This window comes from Salvia miltiorrhiza, chromosome 2 (assembly GCF_028751815.1).
Source record: "Salvia miltiorrhiza cultivar Shanhuang (shh) chromosome 2, IMPLAD_Smil_shh, whole genome shotgun sequence".
In the NCBI taxonomy this organism is placed as follows: Eukaryota; Viridiplantae; Streptophyta; class Magnoliopsida; order Lamiales; family Lamiaceae; genus Salvia; species Salvia miltiorrhiza.
Window position 1 is genome coordinate 74,122,347 of NC_080388.1, and position 15,842 is coordinate 74,138,188.

The 15,842-nt window shown below is 34.7% G+C and overlaps 3 protein-coding genes across 3 annotated transcripts in view; 1 reads left to right on the forward strand and 2 right to left on the reverse strand.

Annotated features, from left to right (window-relative positions):
• Positions 1–12,495, reverse strand: part of LOC131009293 (transcription factor MYB13-like) — a 38,144-nt gene extending 25,649 nt beyond the window's left edge. Inside the window, exon 1 of the mRNA XM_057936589.1 lies at positions 12,490–12,495. The gene's annotated coding sequence lies outside the window, so the exon portion shown is untranslated. The remainder of the gene's footprint in view (positions 1–12,489) is intronic.
• LOC131009291 (universal stress protein PHOS34-like) lies at positions 4,465–6,640 on the forward strand. Its single transcript, XM_057936587.1, has 2 exons — positions 4,465–5,315; positions 6,300–6,640. The coding sequence occupies exon 1, from the start codon at positions 4,538–4,540 to the stop codon at positions 5,303–5,305; it is 768 nt and encodes a 255-aa protein (XP_057792570.1). The 5' UTR covers positions 4,465–4,537; the 3' UTR covers positions 5,306–5,315; positions 6,300–6,640.
• Positions 7,182–12,530, reverse strand: LOC131009214 (T-complex protein 1 subunit zeta 1). The gene is made up of 15 exons (XM_057936469.1): positions 12,221–12,530; positions 12,074–12,137; positions 11,373–11,508; positions 10,515–10,666; positions 10,377–10,424; positions 10,202–10,294; positions 9,760–9,866; positions 9,554–9,668; positions 9,366–9,452; positions 8,698–8,902; positions 8,451–8,545; positions 7,974–8,042; positions 7,717–7,824; positions 7,524–7,642; positions 7,182–7,438 (listed from the first exon to the last, which is right to left on the reverse strand). Exons 1-15 carry the CDS (start codon positions 12,352–12,354, stop codon positions 7,363–7,365), a joined length of 1,608 nt encoding a protein of 535 aa, XP_057792452.1. The 5' UTR covers positions 12,355–12,530; the 3' UTR covers positions 7,182–7,362.
• Positions 12,531–15,842: the final 3,312 nt, after the last annotated feature.

Here is a 15,842-nt window from a genome sequence, read left to right on the forward strand (position 1 = left end):
ACTTGTTTGTTAATCTCGTTTAATACCACTAATTTGTTTGAATTTCAATCATAAGATTTGAATATCTAATATTTTAAATTCATTCTCATTTGTCATTATAGATATCATTTTCACTACAGACACTTATAAATTCTATAATTGGAAAAAAAAATGAAAATAATGAATATGGTTCAATTATTTATATCTTGAGCGATATTTTACGGATTTGTTCTGAAATGTATTTTGGGAGAGGTTCAAATAATAAAAAAATTATTTAAAATAAGAACGGATAATTATTTTCAATTCTTGAATTATGAAGATTTATGGTGAATGGATTATCTTGATGAATGAATGCATCATCTGAGTTCGAATCCTGAAGGGAACGAAAAATTTATCTATTTATTTATTTTATTTTTTTCAAATGCAATTAATTACAAAGAAAATGCAGTAATTTTACATACCAATACAATATTATCAATTATTGTTTTAAATTGTGGTTTTCACTATATCCAATTCGTACGCGCGTGTGTGTGTATATATGGTTATTTATAATTTTGTACTTTTTTCATTCCGCGAAGCTTGAGCAATTTTTTTTGGACACGAATTTTAAAAAATTAGTATTTTGTGTGTTAAATATGGTAGGTGAAAAAAATAAAAAGGTGAATAAAGAAAAAAAAAATTATCATATAAAGAAACTACTTGAGCTTCGTAAAATAACTCGAAAAAAAAATATTACTCAAGCTTCACGGGACGGAGGGAATATCTGAATTCCCATGCGATTACAATTTGCAAAGTATAAATTATAACCCCCACGCGTATCCCATGTCCAAGTGTTGAATTTATTGTAAAAGTGTAATCTTATTTATGATTTCTTGCACTCCCACTAACTTTATGGCTACTTTTTTATTTTATTTTATGAAACTTGTGATTGTGCAAATAATAAAATATGTGTTGGGAAATTTTCTCTTCCTCAAACAGTCAAACTCCAATAGCTGCATTGCACAAAATCACATCACCAACATAAACGAAAGTCGTCTTAAAAGGGCCCATTTAGCATTATAAATATTTACGATATGTATTGACGAAATAAATTCAGAAGTGGGGGAAAATGGTTAATTTGGGAAAGTTACATGTTTTATTAATTTTCATTTAAGGTTTTTTTTCTTTTTTCTTTAAGCGAAAGAAGGATAATTTATTGATTAGGAGTTATTATCTTTTACAATATCGCAAAGCCATCGAGGAATATTCGCAGTCCAAATTTCGGTTTGAGTAAGGTGCATAGCAAATTGGGCGAGGCCGTGGGCGGCGCGGTTCGCCGATTTGTACACGTGTGACACTCCAATAAGCATGCAATCGTCTCTAGCAACACTTAAACCTTTATCTAAAGTTGTTTACTTTGAATGATCGAATTGATAAATAAAAATAATTATGTATTTGTTTGATCATTTTATCCTTCAAATATTAATTTTATATTTGATCAATCTATCACACATTCAAACTAAACGCCCATTTAAGATTTCGACATGCGTAATCAACATTTCGATTTTCGACTACATACACTTATAAATTCTAGAATTGGAAAAAAAAATGAAAATAATGAATATGGTTAAATTATTTGTATCTTGGGCCATTTTACAAAAGCAGCCCAAAGCTAGGGATATTTTACCGGATTTATTTTGAAATTTAATTATAAGGTTATGATGAGATTGGGCTCAATTGTACAAGAGGCCCAAAAGTGATCAACGCCGCAGGCTTGTGGTTGCAAGTTGCAACATTACAAAACTTTCTGGTACATTATTTTATTTTTTTAAATACTCCCTCCGTCCCATTATTGAAGACACACTTTCCTTATTGGGATGTCCCAATAATAAAGACACACTTCCAAAAAATGAAATAATTAGGCAATTTAATTGGTAATTAACATAGCTTAAATCATCTCTTCCCTCTTCTCATTTCCGCCTCAGTCTTCTCAAACCATCTCTTCCCTCTTCCCTCTTTCCGACTCCTCTCGGTTGCACCGCCCTCTCATATTTCCTCCGCCGCCCCTCTCTCGTCTCCGGCAACCGCAGCAAGGCCGCAACCTTCGCCTCTCTTTTTTTAGAATTACTCCCTCTGTTGTGGATTCGAGTGTGGTGTGTTGGTGTGCTGGGGGTATGAGGTGGAGAGGAGCAAGCCGACGGCAATTCCGCCGAGGAAGGAAGACAGCGTCGGCGGCGAAGAGTGGTGGTCGGCGGAGATTTAACTTTCCGGCGGTGGACTAGGGTTTGCAGCGCGGCGCCCCTCCCCCTCTCTTCTCCTTCTCCGCCGCCGCCTGCTTCTCCTTCTCCAGCCGACGTCGGCTCTGGGGCCGCGCCGCGACCGCCTTCCTTCTTCCCCTCGCATCTCTCTCTGTCCGACTCCTCTCGGTTCTCCCTCATCTCTTTCACTCATCTCTCTCTCCCTAGACTTTGTGTCTGCCGCGATTCGATTTTTGGGTTAGGGGCTAGGGTTTGCCGCGATTCGATTTTTAGGTTCGATTTTTGGGTTCGATTTTGGGTTTGATTTCTGGGTTTGATTTGGGGGTTGAATTTCTGAGGTGGTGGTGGTTGTCGTAGGCGGCGGCGATAGTGTTGATTTTGGGTATGAATTGGGGGTTGAATTTCTGAGGTGGTGGTGGTGTCGGAGGTGGCGGCGGTGGTGGTTGTCGGAGGTGGTGGTGGTTTAAAATTCAACTAAAACATTAAATAGAAATAAATAAATACACTAAATTAAAACTAATCAACTACACTAATAGTGGTGGGCCACAACACTTTAACAACTAATCTACCTCTCCTTAATCTCCGTGCCCAAAAGACCTATGTCTTTATTAATGGGACGGAGGGAGTAATAAATAATGAATCTTCGTTTCTCCTATGATAACTCAAATTCTCGATCTATTGATTAAAGAGAAACGTTTTACCAACCGAGGTACTCTTTATTATATGTAGAAAGAGATAAGTAGAACTCTTTTTCGAGAATGGATGGAGTACGTTATTATATTTCTCATTTCCAAGTTATAGTAAATTAAGAAAAGAATGAACTAATAATATACTTAATTTATTATTTATAATAATGATAAATAGTTATTACGATAAACAAGATGCAAAATAGTCACACTCTCAATTTTATTCTTACTAGCACACGCCCACTCGTGCGATGCACGATCAATATCAAAACTGAACGATATTTTAAATAAATAAATATGCATATTAAATATATATTTAAATATAAATATAAATCTAAATAAAAAATTTTAATTATCCACGATATAATTTCAATAAAAAACACGAATTTGAAAATATATAAATTTTCAATTTTGTATTTTCAATTACCAATTAATTGATCTTTATTGATAATTAAAAGAAATTATAAAAGAGAAAGGAGAGATAAAAGATGAGAGAGAGAAAAAAAAATAATTTTGTAACTTTAATTGATAATAAGTTATTCGTTTTGAATTTATTTTTTAAAAATTTTATATCAAATTAAAGAGCTTTTCGTTATCTTTAATTTTACATCCATGTTGAATATTTTTTTATTAATCAAAGTTGACGATTTTTATAAAAGAATCAAAATAAAAAAAGAAAAATGAGGAGAGAGAAATTTAGTGGGAAAAAGTAGCCGTTATACTGCTCTTTTATATAATATATAGATTATTATAAAATACATAATCCCAAAGCTTCTTAATCATGAATTGATCTCATTTTACTTATAATTTACTACAATGAATATTCTTAATCACGAATTCACATTTCTATCTATAATAATCCATGATCAAAATGCTAACTGATCATAAATTCACTCTATTTTGCTTGCAATTCACAAGCATGAAACTTTGTAATCATGAATTCACCATATTTTACCTACAGTTCAAAATAACAAAACTTCTTAATCATAAACTCATCAAAATTTTCCTACAATCTACAAGCACAATTTTTTTTCAAACATGAATTAAAGCTAATTCATGTGACTCCAACACAAATCATTACTTCAAATTGAAAATGACTATATAATACTATATTTGTCCGCGATATCGTTTTCACAAAGTGAATGACGCAGATTTTAAGAAAAGTAATGTATAGTAGTAGATAATAGTGGATACTGTAGAGAGTGAAGTTTGGCCCGTAATAAATACACTTTTTGATGAAAAGATAAGGTTATGAGAATAAAGTGTTATGTGAACCCTACAATTATAAATGAAAATGAAAACGATATCGCGGATGGAGATAGTATTTTTTTAATAAATATTTTGATATAGTAACTTAAAATCAAAATATGACATCTAATCAAAATACAGCATGCAAATTAATCAATTTGAATCCTCGTACAATACAAAGTAGCGCCCAATTGAGGGCAAAAGGGCAAGCGACACGTGTACGATGACGTGGCGACACGTGGTCCGGCGCCACGTGGCGAAGCGAGGGAGCTGAGCTTCATCTTCGGCCATTTTCGTTACCACTCCCTCCTTACTTCTCTCCCAATCTCCCAAAACCGTTTTCCCCCAAATTCACAACCCCCAAAAAAAACCTAATCTCCGACGATCATGGCTTCGCCGCCGGCCACCGCCGCCAAACCCGCCGATCCGCCCAAAATCCACATCCAGCCCGTCCAGGTGAACACCTCCTCGCCGCGATTCCCCCCTCCGCCCGTCACCCCGAACTCCATCTACGCCGCCTCCTCCCCCTCCCTCCGCCGCATCGCGATCGCGGTGGACCTCAGCGACGAGAGCGCCTTCGCGGTGAAGTGGGCGGCGGAGAACTACATCCGCCCCGGGGACACCGTGATCCTCCTCCACGTGCGCTCCACCTCCGTCCTCTACGGCGCCGACTGGGGCTCCTCCACCCCCACCACCGCCGGCGCGGGCGGCGGATCCAGCAATCCGTTCACGAAATCGCCCCCCGCGCCGGGCGCGGCGGCGTCTCCGCGGCAGATGGAGGAGGAGTACGACCAGCTGACGGCGAAGAAGGCGAGCAACCTGGCGCAGCCGCTCGTGGAGGCGCACGTGCCGGTGAAGATCCACATCGTGAAGGACCACGACATGAAGGAGCGGCTGTGCCTGGAGGTGGAGCGGCTGGCGCTCAGCGCCGTCATCATGGGCAGCCGCGGCATCGGCGCCACGGCGAGGGGCAGGAGCAAGGGCAAGCTCGGCAGCGTCAGCGACTACTGCGTGCAGCACTGCGCCTGCCCCGTCGTCGTCGTCAGGTATAAGCAGGACGACGACGACGCGGCGCCGGGAGAGAAGGAGAGAGAGAGGGAGAGAGGAGAGAGAGACGACGAGTTCCACGACGCCAATGATCAACTCACCAAGTGATCATCAAAAGGTGCCATTCATTCTCTCTTCCATTAATCCATCCTCTTCAATAAATTCATGTTAGCCATTATTTCTAATCTACCACTCTAATTGCATGGATTCTTTTAACAATTATTCTTAAATTATAGCTCGAATTTTGATTTTACTGTAATTCTTTAGCTCGAACTTAAAAATATTACAAATATGATACGTACTTATGTTCGTAGTTTACTTAATAATCGAGTCATTAATTTTTAGAGAGTGCATGAGTACTCTATTCGTTCGTAAAAAATAGTCTTAGAAAAGACGATACGAGTTTTAATAAAAAATAATTAAGTTTATATGATACAAAATTTCAGAAAATGCAAATGGATTAATTTTTGTGTACTCAAAATGACAAAAATGAATTAATTTAAACTGACCAGAATTTTGACAAGTGAATAATTGAAATAAGTATAATCTATATTTATACTCTCTACATCTCATAAAAATATGAATGTTTGTAAGTGATACGAGTTTTAAGAAATGTTAGATAAAAGTCTATTTTGAGTGAAAAATAAATTCCACTTATGAAAATTAGAGATACAGAGTAAAAAGTTTATGGTGTGGTAATGTACAAAAATATAAATATATATATATTTTTGTGAGACCGCCTAAAATAACAAAATATTCATATTTTTTTGAGACGGTATTTTTAAGTTCGAGCAATCTTGGGAAATGCAGGATTTATAAACTATGTGTCCTAAAAAGAAAGAAAAGTATTAGTTAGTGCTAGCTTGTGTTTATTAATTATTGCACATTAATATTGTTTCTAATTATCGTTATCAAATAGTTTTGTTTGTTGATTAATTATTTTCGATATGTTTCTCCAGTAAAATGGAATCTTCGCATTGTCTTCTTGTTGTAGACTAAGTTAGGGATTGTTAATAGGGTTAATTGCATGCAAATACACAAAATATATTTGAATTCTTATTTTTAACCAATACTATTATTGAATTACCCTTTCCTTTTGCAGTTAGTTGGAGTTCTACTCTCAGCAGAAGTTGAGAATGATCGAGTTTAGATTTTTTTTTTGCTTCAAATGCTAAAAGTGTGTTTCATAGAAGTGATAGAAAAATGTCTTGAAGAAATTTGGAGCTTCAAAAATATATTTTTTTCGCTCATAAAGGAACTCTTTGATTTTAAAGCCAATACCATCCGGAATATAAGCCATTTCCAAATTTTATCTTATAATTTCGTTTTGTGTTTATACGCTTCAACAATCATTCAAATTTTAAATTTGGCCACTGAATTTTGAGATGATTTGTACTTTGATGAATATTATCAAATCTATTGAGTTAGTTTGTTATTGTGATTTTTTGCTTAGTTCAACTTGATCGCGTACTGGTATTTCCGTCTACAAAGAGTATACAATAATTATTTTATTTAGTGTTCATTTTCTTTTTTTGGAGACTCTACGTTTTCTTTTTATATTGTATTGTATTCTTATAAATAACTTTTTATTTGTTAAAAAGAATATATGTGATGTATATTTAATTCAATCAAAATCACTCATTTTTACGTAATAATGTGAGCCTTTATTCCCTAAAATATATATTCATAAATCATTTTATTAAAATGAGTACGAACACAATGTTACGTACTTTTTCTAGACGGGAGTGGTATTAAATATTGGTAAAAATGCATGAAAAATTGTTGTGATATTCAAAGATTCATCTAAAAACTTTAGATAACCTTGATCGTTGATTAAGTTTTAGTATGGCCAAAATTCTAATGCAAATCGAATTCCATAAATTTAAAGTTCATGCATTTTTTAATCAAGAAAATAGTGTTGGTTAAAAATAAAATAAAATTTGAATATAGTTTCATATATTTAAGGTCAATCAACCCATAAAAATAAGAACAATACCATCTTCAAACTGATAAATAATTTCGTGAGCTGGGCAGTAACGAACAGATACACCAATCAAAATTTGCTAGGCACAATGACTACATAGAAGTTAACTATAAACTAAATGGATTTTTTAAAAAACACAGCATTACAAATCTGTGTGAGAAAACATGAAAACTCACTACAACTAGCTTGGTTTCCGCATGTTACGGCCAGCGCGAATCACCTCATCCACGAGCAGCAGCTGCGACGCGATCACAGGCCTGCAAATTTCACCGTGTATAAGAAACGGGGGCGAAAAATGACAACGTCAGCACACAATCACACAGTAAGTTTCATGACATATACCCTGAGTTTATAAGCTGACGCTTGACAGAGTAATTGTCAAAGATGCCCTCCATTTGAGGGTCGATAGGTTCTCCCGTGTGAAGATTGAGTCCGACCACATTACCCTTATCGTGTTCTCCCTGAAAGGAACGGCACAGTGTCATCAAGACTTTCAACGAATGATCACAGCTTGGAAATATCAGACAAGTTTTACCGTGAGTTCAATTATCACGTCCTGAGTGTCGAGACCAGAGTTTTCAGCCAGTATCTTCGGAACCACAAGAAGTGCATCCGCAAATGCTTCCACGCCAAGTTGAGCACGCTAATCAGAGTTTCCGACAGCATCAGAGAAAATCATACACATATGTAGATCTATGTATTCTAACTAATTTGTAAGACTTATCCCAGAAAAGAGGCAGAAAAGATAGATATTTTAGCTGGATGGATTTGCAGACACGAAAAATCACTTACTCCTTTAACGGTTTTCTTGACTTCGTTAACCAAGTATTGTCTGGCTGCCACCTCGAAAGCACCTGCACCCTGTGATATGCAAAAGAATAAGTCACTTAATACAGACAAACTCATAGTCGTCTCTTCTGAGGATTTCTGCTGCATACTGATATCTACGCGCTAGTTTCATAATATTAAAACACTAAAGAAGTAAATTGGACACGAACTCAAATTTAATTTAAAGGAGAAATTATGTCAATCCCGATACCCGTTTCATAATACACAGAGGCCATATTGGATTTCGGATAAAGGAGGAAATAAGGCCTTCCTTGGGGGGTACATATATTTAATCAACTAGGGTCCACATACCTAATAAATATCAATAAACTTCACAATGACAACACAAAATTAAAAACAATTACTAGCAAGTTTATTGCATATACACAAATAGTGTCAAATCAGAAACGTCACAAACATTCAACATATTTATTAACTCACCAGTACAACAGCTTCGTCTTCAATAGTATTTTTCACTGCCCTCAGACCATCACGAACAGCATCCTTAATCTGAGCAATTGTATGATCATTTGGTCCTGCATGATTTTGCAGGGTGCATTAGTGGATACACAGTCATCCACCGAGACCATGGCAATAGAAAGGGGAAAAAAATAATAGAATAAAGGATACGGTAGCCAACAGGTGTTGAGACACAGAACATAGCAGTAAGATGAGAAACTATAAGTACCCTTAATGAGAATTGTACAGGAGTGGGGATTTTTGACATTTTCCACAAACGTGTACTTCTCTTCTCCTAGCACGTGTTCCTTGACCGAGCCAGCCCAACCAAGGCAGTCAGGAGTTAAGTCATCAACTGAATTGACAGCCTCTCCTCCACAAGCCAAAACCAATCTCTCCATGTTTCTCCTTTTCGCCCTTCGCAGAGCAATTATCTAGAAGTTATACAGTAAACCGGAACAAACAGAATTAGAATACAAAGTTATGAAACATTTTTTCAGTATAAACCCATCAAAAAGAATAAATAATATCAACAACAAAATTCCAAAAGTTAGATATTGCAGAAAACATACAAATTGGAATAATAAGGAAACCAAATTCCTTCAGTTTTCCTTCAATAGATCCCCTTTTCCTCTTTCTTCTTTTTCATTCTCTTATTCTAGGGAGAAGAGGGGTTCACTAACTCATTGACAGATCAATTAAGTAGAATTTGATTCCTAATAACGACTAGAACAACAAGTAACGTACTAACTTGAAGTTACAACATAATAGGCTTACAAATTGAGTGAATCACGGGAAAAGTCATAGCAATTATAATATATATTGATCACAAATTGCAATTACTTGGATGGTGAGTGAGATTTCAGTCACACTTCAACAAAAGTAAGGGTAACTTACTCCAGCTCGAGCAAGAAGATCCAATGATGGAGGATCAATTCCTTTCTGATTAATGACAGCGAAATTGCTGTCATTCTCAGCACACACCTGGAGGGGGAAAAAAATAGGGATTATCATCTTTGACATGGAAAAGTTGTAAATAATTAGTCATCCCAATGTCATAGGGGGGGGGGGGGGGGCACAAGAACCTTGTTCTTTAGATCAATAATCTTTTGGACCCTTTCATCAACAGATCGCCTTTCTGCCGCAACCATTGCTTCTCTCTGTTCTGCACTTGAGTAAAAGAATCCTGCATTCACTTCACTGAATAAAATATAGTCAATCTTACAGATCACGGATATCAACAGAACTAACAAAGAAAGTAGAAAACAAGTAAGCAAAATATGCCACTTACCTTTTCTCATACTCTAGTGACACATTACAAGTCAAAATGTAACAATTCTCTGCTTGACGTTTCATATCTGGATGCCTTGAGCCATGGTCAAGAACAAGACCCTCAATCTAGATACAGTGAATGAGAACGAGTATGTACACATCAGTAATAAGCAAAAAATACAGACGTCACTATGCAATATGACACATCAACCATCAAGCGCAAGTTCAAGTAGGCAAATATACAAGCCCAGAAGCCAGAATACAACCAAACAACCATTCAAGCAGACATAACTTTTTCTATAGCAATGTTTTGTAGGAGAAGGAACAGAAACTTCCTAAAGGGTAGGGTAGACATAACTTTCAAAGCAACGTTTAAGTATATAACTAACACAAACCAAATTCACCATTCAATTGCAAACTTCAGAAGAATAATAAATTATCTAAGATTCTAAGTAGCATACCAAACGAGTATCTACATCAAACTTGTGGCGCATGTGCATTATCTCAACCATAAAAAGATCAATAGGCTCTTCAGGCTTGCGGATGCAGAGAACCTGCAACATCATGAGTAATCGCAACTTAGCTACTATGATAGTAGGACGTGAAAAGAAATTAGTATTGAATTTAAGCACTTACAGAATTTACAACAATCTCAGTTAGTTGGTCGGCCAATGACTCGTACAACTGCACGAGAATAAACAGGTATTCGATGTGTAAGTATATACTTTTTAAGAGTTATACACATGACCCATATAGAGAGAGGCTGAGGAGAACCTTCGTCCTTAATGCTGTTCTTGCCACCATCTTCAGTATCTCTTTATCAGGTTCGTTACCCATCACCACAGGAGTCTTGAACTTTTCAAGAAACTGGAGTGTTGCTCGTTTAGCTATTTCAAATCCATCAACTAGAACACGTGGATGCATTCCTACAACAGAATTGCTTAAGTTTCAGAATTACTGTTCATTTTCACTACATAAAAATTGCAACTGGTTCAAACGTATCTTGATATGTGGCATTTTCTCTACAAGCCAAAACAGAATCAGATGAACAAAAAGATTCTGGAATACCGATAGCCAGACAGTGCACATAACATATTGACACAGAGAGCACGAAATACCAACATCAAAATCAACTATCATTAAAATAGAAACTTTTTTTAGGTAAATTAACAATTAAATTTAAAGACGGTGCCACGGTGAACTCGAACCAGAGACCTCTGGCCTCAGGCATTAACCACTCTACCACTAGGCCAACACACTATGCAGTAAAGAGGTCACAGAAAGCTGTCACAAACACCATGAAAGGCTTCCAATTACACTATTACTCTTTTTCGGAAGGAACTATTTACTTCATTCTCCTACTCTAATTTACATTAGATTGTCCAATGATTCTAATAATTATATCAGTGCAATGCCGAACAGTAACTAAATCAAACAAGTACTTATAATCACAAGGAGTTTGCCTAAAATCCGCAATAACATAATTTTCATACAGCTACTTCTATTGAACAGCATGAGCTCTCGTAATATATAAGTCTGTTTTTCTTTCTAAGGAGATTATATAAACAAGAATACCAATAAATCTCTTAATACCTTATCAAAGAATATCTTAAGAAAGTTAAGTCAGCGTACCTTCGTCTATGTACCGCTCTGATTGTTTCATGAGCTCACCAATAAAGATGACAGTAGAAGTAGTACCATCTCCACTGGTTTCATCTTGAGCAACAGCAGTCCGAGCAATCATTATGGCTGTAGGACTTTGTATTTGCTGTAGTTAAAAAATTCAAAAAATAAAAAATCCACACTTTAAGAATGAAGCCGTAGATATATATTGGTCCTATTCTCTTTGCAGATAAAATTTCCAGCTTCAATACAAGTAATAAATTCTGAGAAATTTTCTAAATTATAACAACACACAACTCGTAAGATAACTGTGCCTCTCTTTCACTTGACTATATCATCTACAATCATAACGATCCAACCTATTCTCACAACTTCCTCGCGCAATAAATATAGAGAACACTATGTTCCCCCCTTACATCCAAAGGCCCTTAACTTTCAGCTGTAGACAATACTTAAATTGATCCATGGCGCAAATATAACAACACCACCACTGACAAAATATGTTCAAAACACATTCTCCATACAACAAAAATCATACGCCATTGCCAGTAGTAAATACCCTAAAATCTCAACAGTTAGCATATCGCATAAATATTTACAGAAATATCAAATCAGAAGCGTGTATTTTCATTTAACAATCCATAACTCCGAATTACACAGCCGATATGCCAAATGAACAAAAAAACAAAAAACTAGGGTGCAAAACCAACCATCTCCTTCAGCAGAGTGTTTCCATCCTTAGTGAGCTTAATATCGCCAGCTCCACCAACAAGCCTGCAAATACCAAATGCAAATTACCAACAGCATACCCCCAAATGTTAAGCATAAACACACACACACACACACAGAATACTTACATTTTAATAGTTCCTTTAGGTCCGAGATTACTTTTGAGCACATCCTGGAGTCCTTTCGCGGCATTGATGTTCATGTGAAGCGCATGAGACTTGTTCACCACCTCAGCGTTCGGATTCAACACCTTCAACGACATCGTTTCACTCTGCGCCTCGTCTGCGAAGCCGATAAAACGGAGCTAGCAGAGAGAAGAAACTGTAGTGATACCAAAATGTAGAGCTAGATCGGAGGTTCGAAGTAGCAGGGGAGAGAGAGAGAGAGAGAGAGATGAGAGAGGGAAATTTGGGGGTGGGTTTAAAATCCACCTAACCTGCGGCTTAAACGGGCCGGCCCGTTTATAAATGGGTATGTAATTTTATAGCCCAATAAATTTTAATCCAACTAAATTTTTTCGTAGCAGATTAGAATTAGGTTTGGCCCAATGGCCTTAACCCAAATTTGAATACACTATTCAATAAGACACTTTAAAGTGATCTACTACTAACATCACATAATATTTTTACTAGCATCAATTTTCTTTATAAAAATATTACTTGCATTTAAAAAAATATCAGTTATTGTTAAGAAAAAATATCATATTATACCATGCCAGCTCTATGCATATGGTTTTATTTGTTATTGATATAACTATCATTTATTATTGATAAAAGTGTCATTTACGTAATATAGTTAGACGAGGCCGAGCGGGGCGGGTTGTGTCAACAGACGGAGCTCCGTACAGTGTATATATATATATATATATATATATATAGAGAGAGAGAGAGAGAGAGAATATTTAAGGTTTTCAAAAATATTTCTTATATTGATAAAAATATGTATAGTTTAGGGTTTAATATAATATTTATTCTTAAATACTATATTTTACGTTTATGATACGTAATTCTTTGTCGCCCAAATTCAAAATTCTGAATCCGCCGATATCTATATATATTATTAATATATACTATACAAATTAATTTACAAAACATTTCTTTCAAACAAAAATTAATAAGTGTCCGGATGCATTGCACATGGCAAACACTAATTATTAAGAATAGACATTTTGAAAATCGCTAAGTACTTTCAATTATAAGAAGTGGCATTTTACCAATTTATTGGTACTAGTGCAATAGTTCGTAAAATACTCGTGCAAAATTGTGGGTTTAAAAAATAAACATATTAAAAATAATTTAAAAGTCGAATTTCTCGTCCTAACTAACGACACTGCTTCTGTTGATTCGCATTCATTTATGAAGTTTGGTTTCACCTAAAAAAAACATATCGAAAGTAAACGAGATTCATAAAAAGGGGAAATAATAATTTTTTTTAAAACGAAAAAGGTATATAAATCAAATTCCGAACCAAATGTTAGTTACTACCATGTTAGAGTAATACATAAAAAACATGAAAATACCCATTTCTCTTATCAAATATTTAGATAGTAAAAAGTTGTCCTCATTGACAAAAGCACAAAAAAAAATGAGGTTCAAAATTAAGGAATATAAATTGAAAATGACCAATCACAATCCACATAATATCTTGTTTGAAGGGGTTGTTGTGGACTTTGATTAATTGCCACACCAAAATCCAACCATCAATTTCTTCCTCTCCTCTTTTAACAAGTAACAAGTAACAACCAACAATTCTCCACCACAAACAACCCATGCCCTAAACTCCAACTTTATTTTATTCTCTTGACTATTCTCTTGACATTTCTTGCATCACATTATTTTATATACAATCCAACTTAATATCTTTTTCCATGCCAAATTTTCACTATTGAGAAAAGCATTAATAGTGAACAAGTGTATGTGTGGTGCATGCCAAGAATCGGCCTTAGCCACCACATTTTCATTAAAATATTATTTTTCATACCGTATTATAGTTAAATATTAAAAATAATACAATTAAATACTTCATTCGTCCCATTAATCATTACTTATTTTCATATTTCGTGTGTTCTATTAACAATGGTATATATGTTCTTAAAAAAAACATATTCTCACAAAAAATTATGAGCTCCACCACTTTATACCATTTTTATCATTTAATCAATTTTCTTTTTAAAAACTGTGTCGAATAGTAATGAGTCATAATCAATGGGACAGATGAAGTACAAATAAAATAATCATGTGTGATCATTTCAAAATGCAAACTATTCACATATTCTATTTTAAATATTCTATTAAGAGAGGACCTCGAAATAAAAAAATTAACCACCTCATTTCATTGATATGAAATAATAATTTTTTTACATAAATATCCGTTGTAATATTCGAATTTTGCAGTATATATTATTGTACTCGCTAGTCACAACTAATTAAAAACCTTCTTTTTTTTCTCCTTTGCTGGCAAATTATTAGTGGTTGCAATTAAGCGTAAAACACACGCACAATCTTTTAATTTCTCACAAAAAATAAACCCCAAACGTCTAATAAAAGTTTTGTCTTTAATATATGATTAACGACCACAAACCTCTTATTAAACTACTCTAAAAATGAGATTAAGCCCATGGGAATTGACTAATAAATGGAGTAATAAATTGCTAGATATTTTGTGTGAGATTACAAAAGTACCCCTCCCTATGTGGGCTCAAGAATTCAAATAAAAATAATATCCCAATTTGGGATTAGTTTGTGACCAAGCAAGAAAAGCAAGAGATATGGTTCACTAATTTTGGGGCACGATGTCATCACAATTTGTGATATATATTGAAATGGGAAAATTCGACAAAGTAGTGGTCTACACAAATTGGAGTCGTTTTTTGAATAAGTATCTGCAGAATTAAATAAAAGCAATAATTTATTCCACAAAATAGTTAATTATTAATTAGATGGTGCGAAAAGATATAATTGGCACTAGCCGTCACATCTAACTCTATCGGCTCTTTATAGCCATCAATTAAACTTTGAAAAAAATTTGCAGTGTACGGAATAAATATATATTATTTACAAACGAGATATGATCGAAATGAGATACTTTACGTGTGCATGGGTTTTTTTCATATTTGTTTTCTTCTTTAATATAGATCCATATATTTTGGTTCAATGTTCATCGACACTATATATCAAATCACACCACCAAATTAGAATACTAGTATATAGAGATAATTATTTTAATGAGAATGGGCATGCATTGTATAAATGAAAATTAAATTGAATAAGTCGATATATAATGTTGAATAAGCTGCTGATAAATGCATTGGGAATCATTCATATTTAGATTCGAATTTTAGAGTGATCGAAAATTTCACCAATTAATTGAATTACGACTATTCATGCAAAATCATATATATTGACTTATTAATTATTCTTATTTCTAGCATAAATAGTTTAAATAAAGTACTTAATTATTGTTATTTTTTACTCGTCAAGATTTATTATGAATGCGTCTCAATCTTTAATGAGTGAATATGCATGCAATACATGAGTTTAAATTTAATGAAAGATAATTTCAGTTACTTTTTTAGTGTATTTCATTCGATAGCGAATGCAGTAATTTACTATGATACATCTTTTTGGTGAATAATTAAATGCAACATAAGTAGAAAATTATGAAGGACGAAAATTTTATTTATTTTCAAGGATGTTTCATTTCGTATCAAATACCATAACTTTGAATGTTGGATTCAATGTTCACTCTCAA

What these genes read in the sequence shown, in the direction of transcription:
- LOC131009214 (XM_057936469.1), bottom strand. Translation starts at nt 12,354, where the DNA reads ATGTCGTTGAAGGTGTTGAATCCGAACGCTGAGGTGGTGAACAAGTCT. An exon ending in AGAGCGGTACATAGACGAAG is followed by an intron (nt 10,667 to 11,372) that starts GTACGCTGACTT and finishes ATTCTGTTGTAG; the next exon opens with GAATGCATCCACGTGTTCTA. An exon ending in TCACTAGAGTATGAGAAAAG is followed by an intron (nt 9,669 to 9,759) that starts GTAAGTGGCATA and finishes TATTTTATTCAG; the next exon opens with TGAAGTGAATGCAGGATTCT.
- LOC131009291 (XM_057936587.1), top strand. Translation starts at nt 4,538, where the DNA reads ATGGCTTCGCCGCCGGCCACCGCCGCCAAACCCGCCGATCCGCCCAAA.